The sequence below is a fragment of the Bos indicus genome, chromosome 4 (genome assembly GCF_029378745.1).
Source record: "Bos indicus isolate NIAB-ARS_2022 breed Sahiwal x Tharparkar chromosome 4, NIAB-ARS_B.indTharparkar_mat_pri_1.0, whole genome shotgun sequence".
Lineage (NCBI taxonomy): Eukaryota > Metazoa > Chordata > Mammalia > Artiodactyla > Bovidae > Bos > Bos indicus.
This window is the reverse complement of record NC_091763.1, coordinates 112,921,495-112,945,736: the sequence shown is the minus strand read 5'-3', so window position 1 is coordinate 112,945,736 and position 24,242 is coordinate 112,921,495. Positions and strand designations below refer to the sequence as shown.

The window sequence follows — 24,242 nt, the reverse complement described above, 5'->3', positions numbered from 1 at the left end:
GTACTGTTCTCAAGTTCTGGTTTCAAGATTATGCTAGTTTTACAAAATGAATCCAAGTATTCTATATTTTTCTGTTTCTTGGACTACTTTACATATTACTGAAATACTCTCCTTAAATGAGGTAGAATTTACCAGTGAAGCTTTCTAGGTCTGTCATTTTGGGGAAGGTGTTTGATCATCAATGCAATTTTTCTAATGGCCTGAGACTAGTCAGGTTTGCTATGTCTTCCTGAGTCTCTCTTGATAAGTTGTATTCCTGTGGGAGTTGTTTGAGTTTTCAAATTTTTGGCAAAGTTTGCAATATCTTTATCGTCATATAGCCTATACCAGAATCTGCAGTGACATCATCTCTTTCATTCTTGAGATGGGTGATTTCTGCCTTTTTTTTTTTTTTTCCAGTGATGAATCACACCACAAACTTGTTAATTTTATTAGTTTTGTTGAAACCAAAATTTCTGGCTTCCTTAATTATATCTCTTTGTGTTGTTCAGTCACTAAGTTGTGTCCAACTCTGCGACCCCATGGACTGCAGCATACCAGCTGTCCTTCACTATGTCCCGGAGTTTGCTCAAACTCCTGTCCATTGAGTCGGTGATGCCATCCAACCATCTCACCCTCTGTCATCCCCTTCTCCTCCTGTCCTCAATCTTTTCCAGCATCAAGGTCTTTTCCAGTGAGCCAGCTCTTTGCATCAGGTAGCCAAAGTATTGGAGCTTCAGTTTCAGCATCAGTCCTTCCAGGAATATTTAGGAACTTATTTCCTTTAGGATGGACTGGTTGGATTTCCTTGCAGTCCAAGGGACTCTCAAGAGTCTTCTCCAACACCACAGTAAGAAAGCATCAATTGTTTGATGCTCAGCCTTCTTGACGGCCTAACTGTCATATCCGTATGTGACTACTGGAAAAACCATAGCCTTGACTATACAGACCTTTGTCGGCAAAATCTATCTCTGCTTTTTAATATGCTATCTAGGGAAGCCTCTCTATATATTTATGTTTATGCTATTTCAGTAATTTCTACTCTTTAAAAATTAATTGGAGGATAATTATTCACAATATTGTAATGGTTTTTGCCATACATCAACATGAATCAGCCATGGGTGCACCTGTATCTCCCCAAATTTCTCTTACCTTTACATCTCCTTAACCTTTGGGGGAATTTCCTTCATTGTCCTGTTTGTAAATGCTCAGCCTTACCTTTTTTTGTACTCACTTAGGCCTACCCATTTTTAAGTATTAATTTAGCTTAATCCTACAAGTTTTGATATGTGGTACTTATAGTTCATTTCAAAATATCTCTTATGAATTCCTCATTGACACACAGATTATTCAGAATAATTCTTCTCTAATATATAAGAATTTTTAATTTTTTGTTATTTGCTTCTAGCTTAAAGCTAAAGTATGGCCAGAAAACATACTCTGTATAATTTTAATACTTTTAAATTTGTTTAAATTTGGGCTTAGTATAATGTCAATTTTTGTAACTGTTTTACGTATGCTTGAAAAGAAGGAATATTCTGTAGTCCTGTGGTGCAACGTTCTAACTATTCATCAGTCGAGCCAATTTTGTTACCTGGTTTGCCCAAATCTTCCATATCCTTCCTGCTTTGTCCAGTCAGTTTCTAAAAAAGAAAAACTATGCTAAAACTTCCCAAATATAATTGTAAATTTGAATGTTTCACCTTTTAGTTCTTTAAATGTTGAGGCTCATCAAGGCGGGGGGAAGAATGACTCAAAACCCACAACACTGCCAGTAGGAAAGAAGCCTCCTGCCCGAAACGAGTGAAACAAAAACACCAGCAAAAATAAGATGGTATATTCAAATCTCAGTATATCAACAATAATATTACACAGAAGTGGATTAAGGGCTCCGACTAAAGAATAAAATTTGTCAAGTTGGATTAAAAGACAAAATCCAACAGGAGGCTGTTTACAGAAGCCACATCTAAAACGTAAGGACACAAGAGGGTGGAGAGCAAGCCTGGTCCGCCCGCCTGACGAGCTCCTTCCGGAGAGTGGTGATGTCGTGGGGTGTCTCAGGGGGCTAAGGCCCCCCATTCTACCGGACCCTTGGGGGGTGTCATCTGGAGGCTGTGGGGCCCTGCCTTGACCCGCCCAGGTGGGACCTTCCCGCTTTCCTGCCTCACAGTGGCCTCGGGCTGACAAGCGGTGGTCGGGACACAGGGGACCCTCATGTGTGCGAGCGCCCGGGGAGGGAAGGTTCTCTGCCCCCCACCTCCTGACCCCGGGAATTCCTGAGTTCACAACAGTCTGTGGTTTCTCCTACCAAACCGACCACATTTCCTCACCAAGTAGATGGAGACGGACACAGGACCAAACTCCTAAACTGCCGACAGGTTTCTCTACCAGATCAGTGGTTCTAGAAGGCTTTTCAATTCATGCCTTGGGAAGGGTGTTGTCCACGTAGCAGTGGATCTGGGGGCGAACACAGCTGCGGCTCGTGGAACCTCCCACCGTTCACTTCATGGCTGGCTTTCCACATTCTTAAAAAAGGACCTGAACTTCTCACAAGGGCCAGCTGGACTGGGAGCTCCCCGGCCTGGGCGGCATCAGGGCACGCACTGTCCTAACTCGGCCGGAGGAAGGCTGTGCATCCCCGAGCAAGCCCCTCGCCCTGTCTGAGCCCGTGTGCTCCTCCGCGCCTGCAGCACAGGGTGGTGCAAAGGCTGGTATTTGCAAAGCCCACAAAAACGAGCCCTAAAATGCCACACGGGCGTGTACGGCAGGCCACCCTCTGACTCCTGCTACGGCGGGTGAGCAAAGGGCCGGACAAGCCCTCCTCCTTCCAGCCCGAGCCCCTGGTCCACAGTGCTGACTCCATCAGACCCTTCCGATGGCTCTGAAACAGCCCAGCGTCACTCCCTACACGGCCTGGAGACAGCTGGACTCATCTTTCTAGGAAGAAGGCCTAGACCTCTTCTGTTCCTTATTCTTCATCAAGTTATGGCTAGCTGTGAAGGCTGCATGTTTAAACAACCTACTTACATGATCTCATACACCTAGCTTCTGAGACGGTCATCAAGGGACTTGCTCCAGTCCTGGAAACGTTCTAACACTCAGTTTTGATAGTCTGTTTACCCAGAACCTGCCTCTCCTGCCGTTGCCATCAGTGCCTGCTCCTTCCACAGGGACCATGAGCAGCACAGGCCAGGCCCTGCGTGTCCCCAAAAACCCGATTTTAGGGGTACACTGGGCAAACCAGCCAGTGGGCCCCCCTTGAGCACTCACTGTGGCTACAGCCCCTCTGGGTCCCAAGCCAGCTCAGGCCTCAGTGCTGCGCCCGGTTCCCTGACAGCACAGCCAGGCAAGGCCTTCCCAGAGTGCATGGACCGTCCCGAGGATTCCTCAGATCAGGTAAGGGCTTGGTGGGGAAAGATCGGGAAAAAAGATGGGAAATGCAGTGATGACAAGCAGGTCACTCCTCATGCCCCAAGTGAGGGGTGGGGCCCAGGGCAGCCTGGTGACCCTGGTGACACTCCCTCCTCCCACCAGGACCAAGACGAGCTCGGTCCCTCATGTGTGTCGGGGGTTGGATTGTGCGCTCCCGCCCCCAGATTCACACACTGGAACCCTAACAACCCCAGGACCACAAACGAGACCTGAATTAGAGATGAGGTCTTTACGGAAGCAATCGTGTTAGAGGGAGGGCGTGAGGATGGTGTCCTTAGACAAAAGGGACACTGAGGGGCATGAGCAAAGGGAGAGCGCCCTGGGAACGCGAGGACAGTCAGCGACCAGCCCCGCAGAGGGGCCTAGGGCAGACTTGGAAGGAACCAACTCTGCCGACACCTGCATCCTGGACCTCTGGCCTCTGAACCGGGAGGATGTAAATGTGTGTTGTTGGAGGCTCCTGGGCTGTGGACTGTCACTACGCGAAGCCAACACGTGCGCCGCTGTCTCCTTTGGAGTCGGCAGGATTCTTCCCGTAACATCGGGCAGACTGCTGGATTCTCCGGAGGAGGCGGGAAGGCAGGAGCCAGCTTGTCCCCAGTACTGGTGACAACCACACAGCTACACTCTGCTGCGGCCCCTCTGAGTTCCTTTCTTCCCCTTGGCAACCACCTTGAGTAACTCAGAATGCACACAGGTACTCCCAGCCTCGGCCAGGGGGTGGTGGAGATCTGCCTCAAAGGGAAGCTAAGCCCGGGTGGACCAGGAAGACGGGCAGCACGCTCCCCAGCGCTGAGGTCAGGATGGCAGGTGCTGAGACGAGGTGGTCTCGTGGCCCCTCTGCAGTGGCCCAGGGCACCCTGGGCACATGTGGCGTGCCCGCACATGGCACACACACACATGTGGACGCACACCACCCTCCTGCCCGCCTTGGCGGTTCCAGTGAGAAGGGCCAGAGGGGGAAGCAACATTCAAATGAACCTGAGTCAAGAAGCCAGAGGCATGGTTGGGAAACGCAACCCCCTCAAACGGCGGCCTCCCTGAGCAATGGTCACCCTGGAGTCAGGGGGCCCCTTCACGGCCTCAATGTGGGGAAGGTTCTGCTGGAGGGGGGCGAGGTGGCCGGAGGTGGGGCACCCTCCGTGGGGCTGAGTCCATGAAGGTGGTGGCTGGGGGGTCCCCATGCTGGGTCCCTGAGCTCCCCAACCCACTGTTCACCCTCGAGGGCTCTCTGGAGCCCCACCAACACGCCACCTGGATCCTTGGGCCACCTTGGGATCCTGGCGGGGGCAGCCACCACACCCCTCGGTTCTGCCTCTGCAGTGCCCACTGGAGCAGCCACCTGGGGGGGCGGGGCAGCCGGCAGTGAAAGGGGAGGGGGGCTCTGGCGGGCCTCGGGGTGCCCGAGGGGGTGACGTACAGTCTGCACAGCAGGGCCACTGCAGGCCGAGGAGTGAGGCTGCCAGGGAGGGCTGGAGCCGGTCCCGGGGGGCTCTGCTGAGGGGGTGTCCGGAGGCACCCGACGGAGCCTCCCACTGGATAGGCCCGATGACAGGTCCCCGGCCCTGCAGCCTTCGGCCGGGCCCCCCCGCAGGATCTTCGGTCTCGGCCTGGGGGGGCCCTTGTGCCTCCAGTAGGGCAGGTGTCTGTGGGCAGGGCCGCTGGACAAGCGAGGGCCCCGGGGGAGTCCCTTGGGCCCCGCGCCCCGAGGGCGCCTCCCGAGTCGATCCACCTGGGTCCTCACAGCGGCCACCTCCTGAGCCAGGCCGGCCAGGGCCCCGGCTAGACGGTCCAGCTTCTCCGAGAGGGCGGCGCCCAGGCTGTGGAGCTCCTGTTGCAGAGAAGCCCCACAGGGGCACGGCGGCCGCGGTGAGGTACCGGGTAAGGCCCCAGGGACGGCGGCTGCAGGCGCTGGCTGGGGCACACCCCCAGGAAGGGGCTCCCCGTCGGTCCCGGCTGAAACCAGAGCAGGATGCGGTGAGTGTGTTCAACTGCCGGGACCTTCCCTCCCCCGAGGCCCTCCAGCTGGTGTGTCTGTCACCCTGCCCACTAAGGGAAGGAAGGGTCCTGGTGACTCAGGCTGGGCAGCATGGAAGGCTGCCCACCTAATTCACGGGCAAGATAGATCACAGGCTGGGTCTCCAAAGAAACCAAGCTGGCTTAGAACAGTGGCCTCCCCACCTCCTAGGAAAAGGACTGGTGGGTTCCTATGCTACCTCTGGGCCCAACCGCTGCCTCAGAGCAGCTAATTCTGCCTCTGGAGGGTCAGCGGGCAGGGCCGTGTGCAGTGTCTAGAGAGGGCCCAGGTGTCTCTAGCCGAGAGACAAAAGGGGCCGCATCAGCACCTAGCACTATTTGCTCTTCAGTCCCTAAGTCGTGTCCAACTCTCTGCGACCCCATGGACGGCAGCACACCAGGCTTCCCTGCCTTCACCATCTCCTGAGTAGCTCAAACTCATGTCCACTGAGTCAGTGATGCCGTCCAACCATCTCATCCTCTGTCGTCCCCTTCTCCTGATTTCAATCTTTCTCAGCATCAAGGTCGTAGTCATAAGCAAACCACAGGGGTCCCCACCCCCTCCTGACCTTTACCCTCCCTAATCAAATTACAGACATAGGACTTAAGTTACTTTAAAAAAAAAAAAAAAAGTCACCTACTCCTTCACCCAAACTTCTCCCGGACCTGGTCTTCACCCGAGGCCAGCCTCATAAGGAAGCCCCGTTACCACCTGGAGCTGCAGGACAGACCTGGTTTCAGCCATGTCTGAGTCCCCAGACCGGCTCCGGCCTGAATCTCCCAGGACCCCCAGGGCTTCAAACAGCAAAAATGGAGACTGGAGCCCAAGGACTCAAACGCTGCCCAGCCACGTTCTTCAGGAAAGATCTCGGCTAAGGGTCAGCAACGGTGCTGCTGTCCCAGGTGTCTTTCTACCCAAGATGGGGCAGTGAGTCCATGGGCCTTGGGCCAGCTCAGCACTCCTAACAAACAGCTGCACTTCCAGCCAGGCCAGGCCCATGACACGCTGGAGCCCCCACTGTAGGCTTCAAGCGTGAGGATCTGGGTGCATAGCCCAGAGTGGACCGGGCACCGAGCCCCGCCCGCCCACCTCTGCTGTAGTCTGGAAGACCTTCCCAGGGTTCGGGGTACAGATGCCTCTCTGGGGACCTCCCCGCCTGGTCACTCACTACTGACCCTCATTATCCCTACCTGTTCTCTAAAGTCCCCTCAAACCCCAACCTTTGATCCTGGATGCATCTATTCAGTGTTTCTTTTGCCTCTAAGAAGTGTCTGCGTCCTTTCATAAAATAGCCAGCTATTCCTATAGGAAAACCCTGAAATGAAATAAGCCAGCTGAAGGGGACTCGACGTGAGGCTCTTCCTACTTAGGACCCAAAGGAGCCTGGAAGGCTGTTCAGAGAAAGCCTACCCCAGGCTGTGGCCCCGGGGGTTCTCACCAGCCCACCCTGCCAAAAGGAACTGAGCAGCGGGGAAGGAGGGAGGGGTGACCGTGCAGACGCTGAGCCCCAGCCGCCCCCCCACCCCGTGCCTGTGGGGCTCCCGATACTTGGGGGGCCGGGGAAGCCCCAGCTCACCTGTCACACCTGGTCTTCCGTCCCCAGGCCCCAGGCCCCTGGACTCTTCACCGGCCGTCGGCTTCCAGGACTGGGGCCCGTGGGCTGAACCAGGAGGCTGGCAGGGCCCAGGCCCCGGTCTTCTTCCCAGCTGACCGGCAGGGCAGGGATGCACAGCGGACCGCTCAGGAAGAGCACAGAGCATTTCTGGTGTGGCCATGCACTGCTTCGCCATGGCCACACTGACGGGGGACACTTGGACATGGCCTAAAGCAAAACGAAACTTTCAAGCACTGGTGAAATGAGACGCGAGAGGGTTACACTGGGCTTACCAGGAAGCCCATCTCTGGTTGAATGGCTGGCTAGGGCCCGCGGGCTGAGTGAGGGTGGACATTGTTTCCAGAATCTTCTGTGGCTCTAGCATGAGGCCTCTGGCTCTCCCAGGAGGCTGGAGAGAGCAGATGGAGAGGGCCATGCCCACAGGTCCAGCCCCCGGTGAGGCTCCTCCAGGGACGTGCTAGGGGCCCTGTGGATCCATGCCCGGCCCACTCTGCTGTCTCCTGTCAGGCCCACGGGCAGGAAGGAACATGGGGACCAGCCAGGGCCTGTTCAGAGGTCAAGGACTGGGTGGAGTCACTGGCCTGAGTACAGCAGGGGGGCCCCCTTCCCAGACCTGGCAACCCACCCACCCCTACCTCCTCCGGCGCTGCCCAGGGGGCCAGGCAGTCCCAGGGTCTCCAAGCACACCTCTCTCCAGGGCGAATGGGACCTGCCTCCCACCTTCTCTTCTGCTTTTCCTGCTGGGAATGATCACTGGGTCAGGACTGGACTGAGAAGCAAGGAGGCGTTGATACATATATATATATGTATGCTAAGTCACTTCAGTTGTGTCCAACTCTGTGTGACCCCATAGACGGCAGCCCACGAGGCTCCCCCGTCCCTGGGATTCTCCAGGCAAAAACACTGGAGTGGGTTGCCAGTTCCTTCTCCAATGAATGAAAGTGAAAAGTGAAAGGGAAGTCGCTCAGTCTTGTCTGACTCTTAGCGACCCCGTGGACTGCGGCCCACCAGGCTCCTCCATCCATGGGATTTTCCAGGCAAGAGTGCTGGAGTGGGGTGCCATTGCCTTCTCTGATACATATGTATATATATATATATACATACGTATATGCATGCATGCATGCTAAATCGCTTCAGTCGTGTCTGACTCTTTGCGACCCTATGGACTGTAGCCCGCCAGGCTCCTCTGTTCATGGGATTCTCCAGGCAAGAATACTGGAGTGGGTTGCCATTTCCTTCTCCTATTATATATATCAAGTTTACTGGGCTTCCCTGGTGGCTCAGACAGTAAAGAATCCGCCTGCAATGCACAACACTCGAGTTCAATCCCTGGGTGGGGAAGATCCCCTGGCAGAGGGCATGGCAACCCACTCCAGTACTCTTGCCTGGAGAATCCCACGGACAGAGGAGCCTGGTGGGCTACAGTCCATGAGGTTGCAAGGAGTCAGACACGACTGAGCAATGGACACTTCGACTTTCCAAGTTGATTACCAGGTCTTTAAACACACTCGTTTGACACCCCTGGGGCCCCAGGGGCCTCAACATCTCCACCTTCTTTTCTTGGACTCGGCTCATCCTACAGGGAACTCAAGTGTGACAAAGGCAGAGAGCCTTCTGGCAAGAGTCAGGCCAAGTGATGTGTGGGACTGTCTTTGCACCCATGGCCCTCCTGGGGGACACGCTCCCCTCCTCCAGAGACCCCGGGCTCACCTGCACTGAAATCGCAGCGGTGCCTGGGCTCGCGTCTCCTCGAGCCTTCCCCAGGGCTGCAGCCAGCACGGGGGCCACCACATTGTGGGGACAGGGTGCCAAGGCCCTTGCTGCTGGGAAGATGGTCCCTCTCTGGCAAAAACAGAGCCGGGGTCAGGGTGGCGCTCACACGCCGAGGCCGGGCTCCTGGTCCCCCCTCCCCCCAACAAGCTCACCCTGCAGGGGGTGCTGCCAGAGCTCGGGTTCCGGCCTCGGGTCTTCTCCTTCTGAGCTGCTGATGCTCGAGCTGGAGCTGGAGCGTGGGCTGGGGCCCAGGCCGGCCAGGCAGGCAAAGCGCAAGGGCCCCCCAGGCAAGATCCCCTTCAGAGAGTTCTCCAGGCAGTGAAGCGGGGAAGGCTTGGTGGCTGGCCCTAGGCAAATGGCAACCAAAGAGCCCTCTGTCCATGAGCCCAAGGACAGGCCGGAGGGCCTCGGCCTCCATGGGCAGGCACACAGAGCTGGTCCCCCTCCAGCTCAGCCCCAAACAAGCCCTGGGGGAGCCTGAACAGCATCCCATGGCCACGGGAAGCGGAAGGAAGCAAAGTCAGATGCTGGTCTGGCCCCCAGCCACTCTGGAAGGCCGAAGCAGAAATTCCAGAAGCTCGGGTTCCGAGTGACCCTGGAGGCCACTAACAGTCTGGTTCCAGCCAGGCTCTGAGTCTCATAAGCCAGGCGGCCCGTTCTACTTGTGTTCACTCAGGACCAGCAGCCTACGGAGAGGCTCAGTCAAGTCCACGGGAGGCCCCCCGGAACAGCGCTTGCGTGGAGGGAGTATGACAAATACCTGCACTTTCTCAATTAGGTCAGGCCTGACCCGCCCACTTCAGCAAATCTAGGCAAGGATTCCGCTGTAAGTTCAACTGAACTGCAGCAGCAGAAGGAGGAGACCCCCACCCCCCAACCTCAACCTCCATCCCCAGGCAACTAGAATTAAGGAAATAACCGGTCCTTCGCCCAGAGAAACCCAGCCTCTGGATGAGAGCAGTGCTTTCCCCACTTGCTTTCAGCACACTTCGGAGCGCTCCAGCCAGCAGGCTTCCGGAGACGCACGCACACACCCTCCAGCCAGCAGTCCAGGAATGGCTGAGACAGTGAAGGAGTGGAGGAATAGGAGGGGAAAGGGAAAGTCTATTCTCTCATCAAAGATTTTACACTGAGGGGAGGAGACATGCAAGCGAGTCCCTAGGCAAGAATCCCGCTCACCGTCTCGAAGCCACCTCCACTGTCCTGGCCTGGCCGCCCCGAGGTCTCTGGGGCCTCGTGGGGAGCAGGTGGGCAGGGCACCAGAGGCAAGGGCCTGCGGGCTGGCCAGTCGGAGGCTCCTGGCGGGCACGTCGCCCCCACGCTGTCCCAGGTGGGCTGGTTCACAGGCCTCGCCCCTCAGTCCTGTTTCAATGAGAAGCCAAGAGGCCCATCAGCTGGGAGCCTTGAGTTAGCACGCAGGCCAGGGAGGCGCTGTTCAGAAGACAAACTCTGGTCCAGGACGTTGGATGACGCTACCGAAGTGGGACACACCCTGGCCCTGCAGATGTTCCCAGGGCCACCCTCATCCTCCAGGATCTCGTTATTTCTGGACCCAGCTACCCAGCCTCCCGGGAGCCCCCACAGCTCAGCGCCATGCCAGAGACCAAGGCCAGCATACAGACACCCTGTTGTCAAGGCCCCAGCTCAGGCCTGGACTCGGAGCAGCACTGGGGGGCTGGGTGTCCAGGCCCACCGCACCCCTCCACCCAGGAGAACAGCGCTATTGGCCTTGCGGCCTCCCACGAACCTCTGGCCAGGCTGCTTCCAGAAGGTTGACTCATCTCAGGCCGGGACGTGGGCCTGCCCACATTACCTTCCATGCCTGCTGCCCAGTTCCTGGGCTCCGCTCGCCGTGGCCCTCCATCTCCAGCTGAGGAGCAGGGCCAGGCAGGCTGCAGCCGGGGCTCAGGTATCTCTCTGAGACAGTTCTCCAGGCCCTGGAGCGGGGAGCTTCCCACTGGGCTTCCTGTGAAAACCCAACACTCACGGTCCTGGCCAGCCAGAGCTCCGTCCTGTGAACCCCAGGAGCCTTGCCCGTGTCCCGGGTCCACTGCAGCTGGGGCCCTGGACCTGTCACACCAGCTCAGGGCACCCAGAGGGAGACCTGGCCCCAGACCCATGTCAGCCCTGCCTCTGGGTGGCCCTGGGAGAGGCCCCCTCATCTTGACCACCTACACAGAGAAGCCAGTCAGCAGGCCACCGGGCCAGTGACGGGGGAGATGGGCCCTGAGGCTGGAATGTTGTCAGTTATTCACTATTCACATGACTAGTCAAAGAGGGAAAAGGGTACAGATGCAACAGGTGAAGAAGGAGAACATGAATGCATTTCAACTCGAGGATAAAAACACACTGCAGAAATCCTATTTCTAGTGACAGCGCTGGAGAAGCTATAGCCACTATATGAACTGAAATTCTAGATAAAGGAAAAGCCCTCCCCTTCCACATCTCAGCCAAGCTCTTTCCAGAAAAGCATCTTTGCTGATGCGGGCGTCAGGCAGAGAAGGGGAGAAAAGAGAAGCTGCCAGAGGTCCAGGCATCGTGGGGCTGGGACCTCAGTGTCTCGAGAGGAGTCCTGCATGTGGCTTCCCCACGGATGCTGCGGGGTTCTGGGGCAGCACAAGGAGAGCTAGGGGGCGGGGCTGGATGCATCCACAAGGCGGCATGAAGTCGCCTGCTGTTTGGGTGACTCAGAAAACAGGTCTGCCGATAGAGAACACTCGAGAAGGAACCACAGACACTGAGCAGCTGCAGGAGAGAGGGAAGGGGGCCCGCGCAGCGCCGAGGACCCTAAGGCCAAAGGGAAGCGGGAAGACAGGGAGCTCGGTGGAGAAACTGCGAGAGGGATGCTCGCCCACGCAGCATCCCTGAAAGTGCAGGAACCGGCAGCAGGGGTGGCTGGAGAGCAGGGGAGGGAGGCAGACGCCACCGACCCTCTGCAACCTAACCGCAGCTTTTCAACAAGACGAAACGAGCACAGTACCTACTAAAAATTGAAAAGCAAAGTCAGCTGCCTGTTGGGAGCTAAAAGCTCCCCTACCCGAGGGGCTGAGCTGTGGTGGGCGCAGGAACGCGGGCCCCAAGCCCATCCGATGGCCCCGGGGGGTGCTTCAGGCCTTTCCACTGACAGAGTGAGGCCAGGACACAAGGTGAGCCCCGGGGAACCGGGTGTCCATGAACAAGGCAGATGGGGAGCCCTGGCATTATTCAAGTGGAGAAAAGGGTTGAGGTCCTGCAAGGTCCCCTCACGGAGGGACCCGGGGGAGCACGCACCAAACACACCCTTCCAAGATGGTTTTACATGTTTTCCCTAAGTTGGAGAGTCAGTCAGATGTTACAGACACTGACTTCTTCAAGGCTGGGATAAAGAAGTATTTGATGCTTCTAGTAAGAATGCTTCTAGTAAGAAGCATCAAATGCCTTCTAGAGATCTTAGATGTTGTCCTGCCTCTTCTGAGCCAAGTCACTAAAACAGACCCCCACCCCCCAAAACAAGTCCTGCGTCTGCTCTCTGCGGCCTCTCCAGGCGCGGAAGCCTGGCTTGGACACTGGTCGGGTCAGACACATGGCAGTGGGCAAGGACGCTCCCCGCCGCCCTTCCCCAGGACCCACTCCCAGCCTCAAGCTGGCCATCTCACCTTTTCCGGGCCGATGCCCCTGGCTGCGCTCAGGGCTCTGGAAATCTAGGTCCCCGTCAGAGCTGCTAGATGACGAGAAGCTGCTGGGGGTGCCTTGGGAGCCCAGGGGCAGGGCCGGGCTGTCTCTCATGCAGCCCTGCAGGCCCAGAGCCGGGAGAGGCCCTATGACCACCTCTGTGGGGAAACGGCACAGCTGGCATCGAGAGGAAACCACGGGCCAAGAGATCCCCTGGGCACTGGGCTGCGGACAGGCGCCCCGCCTCGCCCCAACGCCTCTCCCGTGCAATCTCCCCTAAGGTTAGGGTGCTCATGGCCCTGATTAAAATCCAGTAGCTTGTTAACCCACATAAACCCAACTGCTGGCCTCAGGGGCCTAGAGGGTCAGTGAAGCTCTCAGAGGTGGCAGGGGGCAGAGTTTAACTGGCTTCCACCCAACACAGGGGTTGTTGGGGGGCAGGCATGAGAAGGGGCTGGGAGACAGGGGCATGTGTGCCCCCCGCTTTAGCCTGGGATGAGGAGGGGGGACCTAATGGCATCCTCAGCATTCCCCCCACTGACCCCCTTCCGTGCACAAGGACAAACGCCACCCTGAGCCCATGGTGCGGGCTACCTTTGCTGTGTGGTCCGAGGCGCGGCAGCTCGGGCCTCTGAGACCCGGGGTCTCCTGGCTGGGGGCTCCGGGACCAAGAGCTGGCCGGTGGCTGGGGAGGCAACGACCCACTCAGGGGAATGCCCCTCAGACAGGCCTCCAGGGCTTCCAGGGGTGAGCTCGAGGCGCTGCCGGCTGGGACGGGGAGATGGCCCGTCACCATCTCTGGCCCATCTCCCCCCCCCGCCCAGCCCCGGCTGACTGCCCGGCCTGCCTGCCTTCCTCAGGGGTGGTGAGTCCCACACCAGGCGTGGGGCCTGCCAGGCAGGACGCCCTTCCCTCAGGGCCGGCTCCCATCAGCTCTCTGCTCCCCAGTCTGGAGGAGTGATGCCAGCCAGCTGTACCCAGGCCCAGGGGTGGGTGGAGAGAGAGCCACACGCAGTGGGCAGCTTCCTGACACTTGGGGATTCTCTGCAAAACCAAGGCCCTTCTAATGGAAGGCTCCCTGGGCAAGGGCCTGGGTTAAGGAGGATGGAGATTAAGGGATGGGACGAACCACTTGGAACCCTGGAGAAGGAAATGGCAACCCACTCCAGTATTCTTGCCTGGAAAATCCCATGGACAGAGGAGCCTGGCGGGCTACAGTCCATGGAGTCACAAGAGTCGGACACGACTTAGCGACTAAACCACCACCACCACCACCACCTCTTGGGAAGGATGCCCAGGTGGACGCCTCTGTCCACGCATGAGACACCCAGGTGCCCCTTCCCTGTGGGCTGGCAGAACCTTGTTGGGGGCCTGAGAACCCCACCCGGGAGAATTTGAGCAGATGAGTCCAGGCCTCACCTTGAGCTGCAGGGCCCCAGCTGGGCACCCGGACCTGGGTGGGGGCAATGTCTTTGACATTCCTGGGGCTGCTGGCGGCAGAGGGGCCATGGGGCTGCTTGCTGAGCTGACAGGATGTGGGCTCCAGGGGTCCCTGGGGCCAGCTGTCCTCCACCTTCACTGCAGAGAGCATGCTGCCGGCTCCAGGCCCAGGCCCCGGAGGAGGAGTCTGGAGGGGTTGGAGTCCTGTGGGAAGTCACTCATGAAGTCTCTATAGGGTCAGGATGGGGTTTCCACAGCCCCCAGCTTCCACAGCCATCTCAGCTCCAAGACAGTCACTGCCCAACCATCAGCAGATGGACCAAATCCCACCTCCACGTCTAGAGGTTTCTACCGAGGGGTGATGCCAAACCAGCCCACCCCAGGAGCACTGAGTCAGGGTCCTGCTTCCGAGGCCAGCAGCCAAACGACTCTCAAGAGTTCTGGAACACCAACAACCCATGGTGAACCCAAACGATCACAAGAACCCCCACATCAGAATGAGCCCCGGAATGTGCACTGCCCAGAGCTCTGCCTTCTGCTTTTTGTCTCTCCCTCCCAGTGATTCCCTCCTTCCTTTTGGAACCCTCAGCTCCTACTATAAGAGCCAATCTGGAACGTTTTCACATTGATGCACCTCCCACAAGCCCAGCTCCTTCTATAGCGTGAGCCCCAACGTTTGGCCACTGCAGCCAACACACTGACATGCGGGCCCGAGTGTCTGGTGGTGGAAGGTCTGCTTAGAGCAGAGAAAGGAAACAAGCGATGCCCAGGGGCTCCCTGCCCAGCCAGCGGCCTTTACCTCCAGAATTCCTTTTCCAGGCCCCTGGGTCCTCCTGCAGCCGTGGGTCACTGGCTCCTAAGGGGCTGGGATGCCTGTCCCGAGCCTCGGGGATCTCCTTCAGACAGTTCAGCAGGCTCTGGAGGGGACAATCTCCCGAGGCTGCCTCTGTCTTCACTACAGGAAAAAAGGAACACGCGTCCCCCTAACCCAGTGACCTCAGTCTTGGTGACAACAACCGAAAGAGGGATCAATTAAAGGTCCAAGGCCAGAAACCCAGGGATGTGGGTCTTCTTGCAACTCACTCAGCCTTGCGTGGGGCCACTGTCTTCTTAGCGCTTGGTTTAAAAATGCCTGGCTACACCTCCCAGAGCTGGCTGGGTAAAAGGAAGATGAGGTTCTGCTCTGAGAACAAATGAAGGAAGTGGGTGGCCTGGCTCACTACTTGGAAATGGTTCTCTTGGCCTTGAGCAGGATTTAATTTGAGGACGCCCAAGCATTTTACAAACACTTATGCACACATCATTAGTGTGCCTAAGCCTCAGGACAGTCCTCTAAGGTGAGAACAGTTACCCTTTTTACAGATGGGAAACCGAGGCTCGAAGCCTCAAGGAGCTTTTCTCATTCTGCCCGGCTACCAAGCTTCAGAGTTCAGGGCTGGGGCTCCAGTCCCCACCATATCACCCCCATCCCCAAAGCCCATCCCAGGGATCCCGCATAGTGTCAACAAGAAGTACCCCTCAGCCTCTTATTCTCAGATGTCCCACCTTAGGATGAGTCAAGAACCCATAAGAATCCAGGGCAAAATCTATTTCTGGTTTTCTTCCACAAGTTGATTATGCTGACCACGCTGTTCCCTTAACACAGCCATCTGGCTCCAGAAATGTGACACTAGAGATACTGGAGCAGCCAAGCTGGCAAGGATCCTTAGGGAAGACGTCATATTTTACAGAGAAGTATCTGCAGAGAGCAACTGGAGCTCTCCACAGGAACCTTGGCTCTCAGAAACCTTGGCCCAAGGAGACAGGTCCGCAGGGACTCACCGGCCCAGGGCGGGCCCCCAGGCCCCAGCTCTGCCCTGGTCAGCTGGGAGGCACCCAGGCTGGGGGCAGGTGGCGGTGGCGAGCTCCGTGGTCCCTCGGGGCCCTGGGGCCCAGGCTCGAGGATCTCCTTCAGGCAGTTGATGAGGCCTTGCAAGGGGCTGTGCCCAGGAGAGATGCTCACAGCTCCTGCAAGGCCAGCTGCGGTCAGGTTTCCCACCCATGACCACAGGGATGCCATCTGCCAGGTAGGACCATCAGGAGGCCCCAGGTGAGGGCCACATGATGCCTCCCCACCTGCCCCCCATCCTCAGCCCCACCCTCAGGAAAGCCGGCCCCTCACCTGCCCCCGGGGTCCCTCTCTCCGGATTCCTGCGGCTCTTGCTACTGCCCTGACTGCAGGTGGCGGGGCTGGGCTCCCGGCCAGGGGCTCCTGGGCTCCCCTCCTCCACAGGCCTTGGCTTGTTGGCAGTTTCTGTTGCAGCAGAGACAGGCAGGCCTTTCCAGCCCAGGCTCCAGACCCTGAGAAATTGCCCCTCCCCAACACACACACAGAGGATGGGCCTCCCCAGCTTTTAACTGCTCCCCGAGGGACAGCTGAGTCCTGGGAACTCGGTGGCTCAGCCAGCTACGACGGGCTTGTTCCCAGAGTCCATCCTAAGGTGCAGGGTCCTTCCCCATTTCCTTCCGGTGTGAATGTAAGCACAAGACTGCTCGCCCCGGGGACCCTCCCGTAAGGGTCTCTGATTGCCTCCTCAAGTCAGGCCCCAGCCTTGCACTCAACATTTCTCAAAGCTGGACACGTGGGACTCCAGAGCAAAGGTGCCAGCTGATGCCTGAAACTACGAGCTAAGTGGGGCATGCTTTTCTTTTTTTTGGTGGCCACCGGCATGTGGAATCTTAGTTACCTGACCAGGGATTGAACCCACGCCCTCTCCATTGGAAGAACGGAGTCTTAACCACTGGACCACCAGGGTTAAGCCCCTGCTGCTGCTGCTGCTAAGTCACTTCAGTTGTGTCCGACTCTGTGTGACCCCATAGACGCCAACCCACCAGGCTCCCCCGTCCCTGGGATTCTCCAAGCAAGAACACTGGAGTGGGTCGCCATTTCCTTCTCCAATGCATGAAAGCACTGGCTATTTTATGCCATATTAATTTAAAACAGTTTAGATAAAAATAGACATTTAGACAAATGTAAAATCTGCACGCATTTTAAAAATAAACTGAGACCCAGAGAAATTCCAAAGGCCAGCCTTGTCTTGCCCCGCTGTTAGGGCTGCCCTGATGAGAGGTCTGAGAGTCAGGTCCGCAGACACGCTGCACACAGCACTCCACGAGTGAGGCTGAGCATCCTGAATCCTCTCTGGTCCCCAGACAGAGGCCAGCACCAGGCCTGCTCCGCACCTCCCCCAACTCTGCCCCACTGAGGAGCTGGACCCAGGTATAAAGGAAACCAAGTCCTGGAAAAAAATCAAGAGGGTGTGGGCCCCCTGCACTGAGTCCTACTCACTGATGGGAAGGGGGCTCCCCGGCCCCCCGGCTCCGGGGGTGCTGCTGGACGAGCTGCCGCTGGGCGTGGCGGCCAGGCCAAGCAGGCCCACGGGTGTATCTGGAAGGCAGCGGAGCAGGTCTCGAAGAGGGCACGTGTCCTCCGTCACAGCTGCTGAGGGGGGTGCGGGGTACTGGAATTAAGCCTGGCAGGAGGTACAATGCCCCGACACTGCCCCATGCTGGCCCTTCCTTGCCATGTTCCACTAACAACGACCAGGACGTCAGTAACCTCTGCCTTGCCATCCCTGGGCTCCGAGATGTAGATTCAGTCTGTGGCCTTGTTCTGATAAGATCGTCCCCAGCTGACCATCAGCTGAGGGGACGCAAAGAAACCCTGCAGGCTGGGGCTGGGGGGAGAAACTTCTGGGGAGGCGGGAGAGCCTTGCAAGCTTGGGGGAGGAAGAAGTCTGGTAAGACGGGGGGAGCACAGGCTGTGGGGGACTCGGCCGCTGGGCACTCATCTACACAACAGGGACGGCCTCATCCGCCACTGTAGGGCAGGACGCGACGGGGGCCACAAGGGCGTGGATGAAGCCGGGTCGAAACCACTAGAGAAAGTCAGAGGCCACAGTCTCTCCCCCGTCCATGTCCTCTCAGGGGACCGGCCTGCCACCCGGGTATTCACATTAACGGGTAATTCCACCCAGGGGCCAGGCCAGCAGCTTGAACTCATCTGTGGGACGCAGCGGGGCCCACCGTCAGACTCACCCTGGGAGCTCACAGCCACCCCATCCAGGCTGGCTCCCCCACTACTCTCGGGGCTGCCTTCCCCGAACAGGAACTCGGGGATCTCCTGCACGAGCTGCACCAGGGCGCTGAGGTGCAGGCTGTGCTGGGGGGCTCCTCCTGCCAAGAGACCACAGTGAACTCCCGCCCCCTCCCCCAACATCAGTCGGCACGTGCTGCGTCTCACGTAATCCTCCCACCACGGGAGGGGCTGCAAAGGAGACACTGATGTCCACAAACAAAGAGAACCTGGGTTCAAGGCAGGTGCCCCGCGCGTGGGCGCAGCAGGACCAAGACGCTGGGGGCTGAGGGTAACAGAGCTCCTCTCTGCTCTGTCCCTCAGTCCCTGTTGGGCCATGGAGGGGACACCAAGGGAGGACTGCCTCCCCATCTCCGGCCACCATCCGGACTCCTGCCTCTCCTGCCAACCCCTGGACCACATCCACCCCACCCCCGAGCTCTCTGGACCTTCAAGGGCTGCAACTGGCTCTGCTTGGATGGCGGGGGAGGGGGCCTGAGGGGCAAAGACTCTCCCAGGGTGAGCCCAGGCTGCTTCTGAGCGCTTCACACAATGAGCAACAGTATACCAGGTTCCTGGTCCAGAGGGGTCGGGGTGAAAGGTCAGGGAGGGGTGAGTGTGGCAAGGTGGGGAGTGCTGAGGTCACAGTATCCTGTACGGAATGAATCCAGGGGCCGAGGACCACGCGGTGGGAAGGGACATGAGTGAGTCCACCCGGGGCCCAGGCGACCCAGGGGGTCCAGGACCCCGCCCCGAGGGGCTCTCATCTGCACAGATTACTCACCCAGGGGGCCTCCTCCCTGGGGTGGCTCCTGCCGGTCTCCAGCACGGCTCCGGGCCCCCACAGCTCCTCCAGGCTCTGAGGGAGATAGGAAGGCCGAGAGGGGGAGCGGCTCCGCCGTCCCTGGGGAAGAAAAGAGGGACCGTCCCTGGGAGTGGAAGCCGGCCTCCACCCTTCTACATCATCACACCAGAGGCCCAGGCACCCAGACATCCAGGCACCTATGTACATGTGTGTACATGCATTACAAGTCTATCCATGTGACTTTCCAAATCCCATGTACGTGTGTATACACGTCTATCTGTGTGACCACCCAAACTCCATGTACATGTGTGTACATGTGACCACCCAAACCCTGTGTACATGTGTACACACATGTCTGTGTGATCACCCAAACCCCATATATATGCATGTACATGTCTATCCATGTGACCACCCAAACTCCATGTACACGTGTGTACGTGACCACCCAATCCCTGTGTGCATGTGTACACGAGTGTGTTTGTATGACCATCCCAAACCTGTGTACATGTGTGTACATATGTGTGTCTGTGTGACCACCCAAACCCCAGGGACCGTCAGAACTTCCAAGACCAGTGCCATTGTGCCAGCTGTTTGGCACCCCCACCAAATCACACCCAGACCCTTGGTACTGTCCACAGTATCAATGGCATGAAAGACCCGAGAGGCGCCCCCAGCTCAGCGCCGGCTCTCTGACGCCACCTTGCCGTGTGAACGAAGACTAAGGCCCCACAAGACACCCGAGCTCCCAGGCAACCCTGGACCCTCGAGCTGCTGCGCCGGCACCCTCCCATCCAACAACGGCCCTGCTCCTCACCCAGGGAGGCCAGGGTGTCGTAGTTCTCCCGCATCACGTCCAGGTAGAGCGCCCTCTGGCCCTCCCCCAGCAGCCGCCACTCGTCCTCGGAGAACCGCACGGCCAGGTCCTGGAAGGCGATCGACACCTGTGGGCACAACCTCAGGGCAGTTGGCTCGTTCCCTCCCAGCAAGGCCGCCCAGGAGTGGTCCTCGGCGTGCTGACCCAGCCCGCATCCCCTGGTGGACACGGCGTGGGCACCTGACACGTGGAAACAGGCAAAGGGGCAACGGGACAAGAGATGTGTTCCCAAAAAGGCATGCTGATGTCTTCACCCCGGTAGCCGAGAATGTGGCCTTATTCAAAACTAGGGTCGCTGTAGATGAAATTAGTTAAGCTAAGGTCATAATGGACTAAGGTAGGTCTTTAATTCAATACCTGGAGAAGGAAATGGCAACCCACTCCAATACTCTTGCCTGGAAAATTCCTTTGGATGGAGGAGCCTAGTAGGCTACAGTCCATAGGGTCGCAAAGAGTGGGACATGATTGAGCAACTTCACTTTCATTTTCTTTCACTTTAATCCAGTATGACTGGTGTCTTTCTAAGAAGAGGAGCACAGACAGACCCACAGGGAGGAAAAATCCACATGACCAGGGAGGCAGGAGTGATGGGGCCACAAGTCAAGGAATCCCCAGGGCCACCAGATGCTGGAAGAGGAAGGCAGGAGCCTGTCCTAGAGTCTTCAGAGAGGGCATGGGCTCGCCAACATTTTGATTTTGGACTTCTCCCCTCTTGCACTGTGAGAGATTAAATTTGTTGTTTAAGCCCCCACCCCCACTTTGTGAAAGTACTTTCATGGCAATCCAGGGAAGCTAATACAGAGAGTCTCGTGGCCTGCAGCTCGGGCCCAAGAAAACATCGACTCCAGGATGGGAACTCCAGCCAGCCCTGAATTCACCATGCTATAACAGGTTTTTTAAGATGGTGATGGAAGAGACAGGATGGCTCTTGAGTACAAATAAATGATAAATAAATACAAATAAATGTGTGTGTGTGTGTTAGTCGCTCAGTCATGTCCACCTCTTTATGACTCCATGGACTGAAGCCCACCAGGCTCCTCTGGGCGTGGAATTCTCCAGGCAAGAATATTGAAGTGGGTTGTCATTTTCTTCTCCAGGGGATCTTCCCAATCACTGAATATTCACTGGAAGGACTGAAGCTGAAGTTGAAGCTCCAACACTTTGGCCACCCAATGTCAAGAGTCACTCATTAGAAAAGACCCCGATGCAGAGAAAGATTGAGGGCAGGAGAAGAAGGGGGCAACGGAATGAGATGGTTGGATGGCATCACCGACTCACTGGACACGACTTTGAGCAAATTCCAGGAGATAGTGAAGGACAGGGCAGCCTAGTGTGCTGCAGTCCATGGGGTCGCAGAGTTGGACACGACTTAGCAACTGAACAACAGCTCCTGCATTGCAGGCAGATTCTTTACCATCTGAGCCACCAGGGAAGCCACTGCCAAATGGCTGAGTTTAATAGCACGGCCCTGGCTGTAGCAGCAGGCGGGGAACCCAGCAGAGCTGAGTGGTGATTCTGTTGACCAGCTAATTCATGCCAACAGATAGCTTCTCTACTTAGCAAACCAGGTAAAAAATACTCTGTGTCCTTATCTTCTCCCATCAGAGTTTACTACCTAACCACTGAAAACACAAAAGAGCTTTTAGGTTCAAATAAGGTTCACAGTTCCCTTTATTGAGGACTGAATTTCTCACCTGATCTTAGATTGACTAAATCACAATGGTGTTCAGTGCTTTCAGAACCCAGAAGCTGAGATCTTCAAGCTTCCCAGATGATTCTGACACATTCTAAGTTTAGAATCAGAGTGCTGGGGAAGAGCTGCTGTCCAGTTACTGGCTCAAGACTTGGGTAGACCTGCCTGGGCTGCCAGAAATGAAAACTACTCCGGTAAACGGGACCCTCTCCTCCCCGCAGGGGCGAGCTGTCCACTATAGCATGTCTGTGAACTAGAACTCACCGACAACTGCAGAATACCTTTAAGGGGTAGTGAACATTTAGTGCCAACTTCTAGGCTCACACGGTGAAGAAGCTGTCTGCAATGCAGGAGCCGCAGGGAGATGTGGGTTCAATCCCTGAGTCGGGAAGATCCCCCAGGGAAGGGAATGGCCACCCACTCCAGTATTCTTGCCTGGAGAATCCCATGGACAGAGGAGCCTGGCAGGCTACAGTCTAAAGGGTTGCAAAGGGTTGGATACCACTGAGTGACTAACTCATTCATTTTTTTTTTTTTTCCATTTACAATAGGGGCTCTTCAATTTCTACTTGAATACCCATAGCAACTATGGGGGCTCACCACAGTCCTATGGCTGGCCTAATCTGGCATTAAGAAGTTCTGGGACACAAACAAGCAGAGTGTGGAGGTTTGAGCTTACCCCAGGAGCCAGGTGGCTGGAATTCCAATCCCTGCTTTGCTTCCCTTTAGCTCTGGGCCCAGTAAACTCATCTATAAAAGGAGGATCATAAGAACCTCTCTCATAGGGATGTTGTGAAGAGTAAATGAATTACTGTGAGAAAAGTGCTCAGAACAAATGCTGGGATGTGGTTAAGTGCTATGATTCCTGCTCCTGGAGCCAAATCTGTCTGCCTCACATCCACTGGCAGGTCACAGTCGGTCACCTCACACACCACTCCTGACCCCAAATGCCTCTTTGTCTCCTGGCTAAATATACCAGCTCTTTTAGACATCCGGAAGAGATGGTTTCCAGGCCACTCGCCACCTCAGCCAGAAGATAAACTCTTGTCCAACAAAGTTGGGAACAGGAACTGACTGTGGCCAGGGTAAGTGGGTCCATCAATAGCAGCCCCCACCCAGAAAAAAACAGAGGAGTGTGTGTGTGTGTGTGTGTGTGTGCGCACGTGCACAAAAAAGGTAGGGAGCAAGCACAATGTGCAAACCCTCAGGCCACAGACTTGGCCTGCGGGTCCTTCCCAGGGCAAACCCACTTTCCTGGCGTGTTTCAGGCTCAGCCCTGAGCCCTGCTGCCCCCACCTGTGGGCTGTGCTCCCACAGCCCCTGGGCATTTGGGAGTCACGTTAGGCAGGAAGACAGGAGGCGCACCCTGTTCCTCTCCATCTGACTGTGACCTACTAGCCCCCAAGGCCACAGCCAGGCCCTTTTCCATGAAGACACACAGCGTAAGGACACACCCCAGGACACTGGATCTGAACGATCAGTGATCCAACCCCTCGCTGTATAGAGAAGGAAACTGCGGTCGGAGGAGGCCTGAACATGGGGCCCATGGGCACATCTGAGCAGAGATGGGGGTGATGGTGGAGGGTGTCCGGCTTCCTAACTGTACGGCCAGATCTGAAAAGGAGACTGCCCCTGCTCCCATAGCAGCCAATCTGCCTGTTGTTGTTGTTCAGTCACTCAGTCGTGTCCAACTCTTTGCAACCCATGGACTGCAGCACGCCAGGCTTATCTGTCCTTTGCCATTTCCCGGAGTTTGTTCACACTCACGTCTATTGAGTTGATGATGCCATCCAACCATTTCATCCTCTGTAGCCCTGGCTTCTCGCTTTTTCCCAGGAGCTTGTGGGGCATTAATGCCATCAAGGTCTTGGCAAAGTGATGCTCTGCCTGGCCACAGACTGCCCCAGCCCCTCATCACCACCCGCTCCTGGGCCCTCAAACCATGGAGTCGGCAGTTGCCTGAGGTTGGCCCAAGCTAATGAGCCACAATTACAGAGCTGGCTCCAGGCTCCCCCAAAAGGACGTCCAGCAACTCCCCACTGGTATCCTCAGGTTTCCTAGCACCTTCACCGCCCTGCACACAACTTGCACCCGACACACTGGTCCCAGGCTATGACAGATGGGGCTCCCCCTGTAGCTCTCGGACCTACATATCTCACCTAATGGCTAAAAACCTGGGGCCCTGTTCATGCCCTCCCCCAGCCGGGACCCCAGGATCCTACCAAGAAGGAAAGTGCCCAGATTTACTCTTTCTCCTTGGGCCTCCATGCCCATCGCTCCCAGGATAATTTTTAAAAGCCACGCCAAGACAGTGTGAGGCTTAACCCAAAGGAGTTTCCAAAGATGGAGCTCCGGCTCCAAGTCCCTTACACGGAGGGGACGGGGAGACGGGAAGAGGAGGGGTCCCAGATCCTGGACTTCCCTGCACCAAATCCTGCGCACCCCAACCCCCCACGCACCTCGCCGGGCCAAAGTTAGCGGGTCCCAGGCTCGCCCCCCGCCCTCGAGGCCCGCACAGCGTCGCACAGGGCAGGCCCGGCCAAGGCGATCGTCTGTCCTCCCCGGCTGCCGGCAGGGTCCCGGCTCGCGCGGCGCTGTCCTGGCTTGCCTTACCTGGCCCGCCATCCCGGACTCAGTCTCTGCTCCCGACTTCCGGCACGGCGCGGGGAGCACTCGCTCCGTCAGCGATCTAGGTCGGCGCAGGAGGAAATCGGGCCCCGGGGAGCGGGCCGCAGGGGAGGGGGCAGGGGTAGGTGGGCGTCCGAAGCAGCCCAGAGCACCGCATCCCAGGAGAGTGTGACCAGCCCCTGCGGCCCTCCGGGCGCAGGCGCGAACTACATTTCCCAGAA

At 57.1% G+C, this 24,242-nt stretch overlaps 1 protein-coding gene across 10 annotated transcripts; it reads right to left on the bottom strand.

The window, feature by feature from the left end:
• Window positions 1-1,800: 1,800 nt before the first annotated feature.
• KRBA1 (KRAB-A domain containing 1) lies at window positions 1,801-24,222 on the bottom strand. Of its 10 annotated transcripts, none has more exons than XM_070788344.1 (19): window positions 24,007-24,222; window positions 19,641-19,767; window positions 18,806-18,925; window positions 17,985-18,122; window positions 17,236-17,388; window positions 16,069-16,200; window positions 15,729-15,914; window positions 14,991-15,062; window positions 14,707-14,862; window positions 13,887-14,111; window positions 13,062-13,235; window positions 12,452-12,625; window positions 10,564-10,782; window positions 9,996-10,178; window positions 8,969-9,163; window positions 8,754-8,885; window positions 7,679-7,783; window positions 7,005-7,250; window positions 1,801-5,367 (listed from the first exon to the last, which is right to left on the bottom strand). In XM_070788344.1, the coding sequence occupies exons 1-19, from the start codon at window positions 24,016-24,018 to the stop codon at window positions 4,487-4,489; spliced, it is 3,630 nt and encodes a 1,209-aa protein (XP_070644445.1). In that variant the 5' UTR covers window positions 24,019-24,222; the 3' UTR covers window positions 1,801-4,486. The 10 variants fall into 10 exon arrangements, with proteins under 10 accessions (XP_070644445.1, XP_070644447.1, XP_070644449.1 ...); XM_070788346.1 differs by having other exon boundaries at window positions 7,679-7,780; XM_070788348.1 differs by having other exon boundaries at window positions 10,630-10,782.
• Between the last annotated feature and the right edge of the window lie 20 nt (window positions 24,223-24,242).

What these genes read in the sequence shown, in the direction of transcription:
- KRBA1 (XM_070788344.1), bottom strand. An exon ending in CCAGGGAGGAGGCCCCCTGG is followed by an intron (nt 18,123 to 18,805) that starts GTGAGTAATCTG and finishes GTCTCTTGGCAG; the next exon opens with GAGGAGCCCCCCAGCACAGC. An exon ending in CCGCTGCGATTTCAGTGCAG is followed by an intron (nt 7,784 to 8,753) that starts GTGAGCCCGGGG and finishes GATCATTCCCAG; the next exon opens with CAGGAAAAGCAGAAGAGAAG.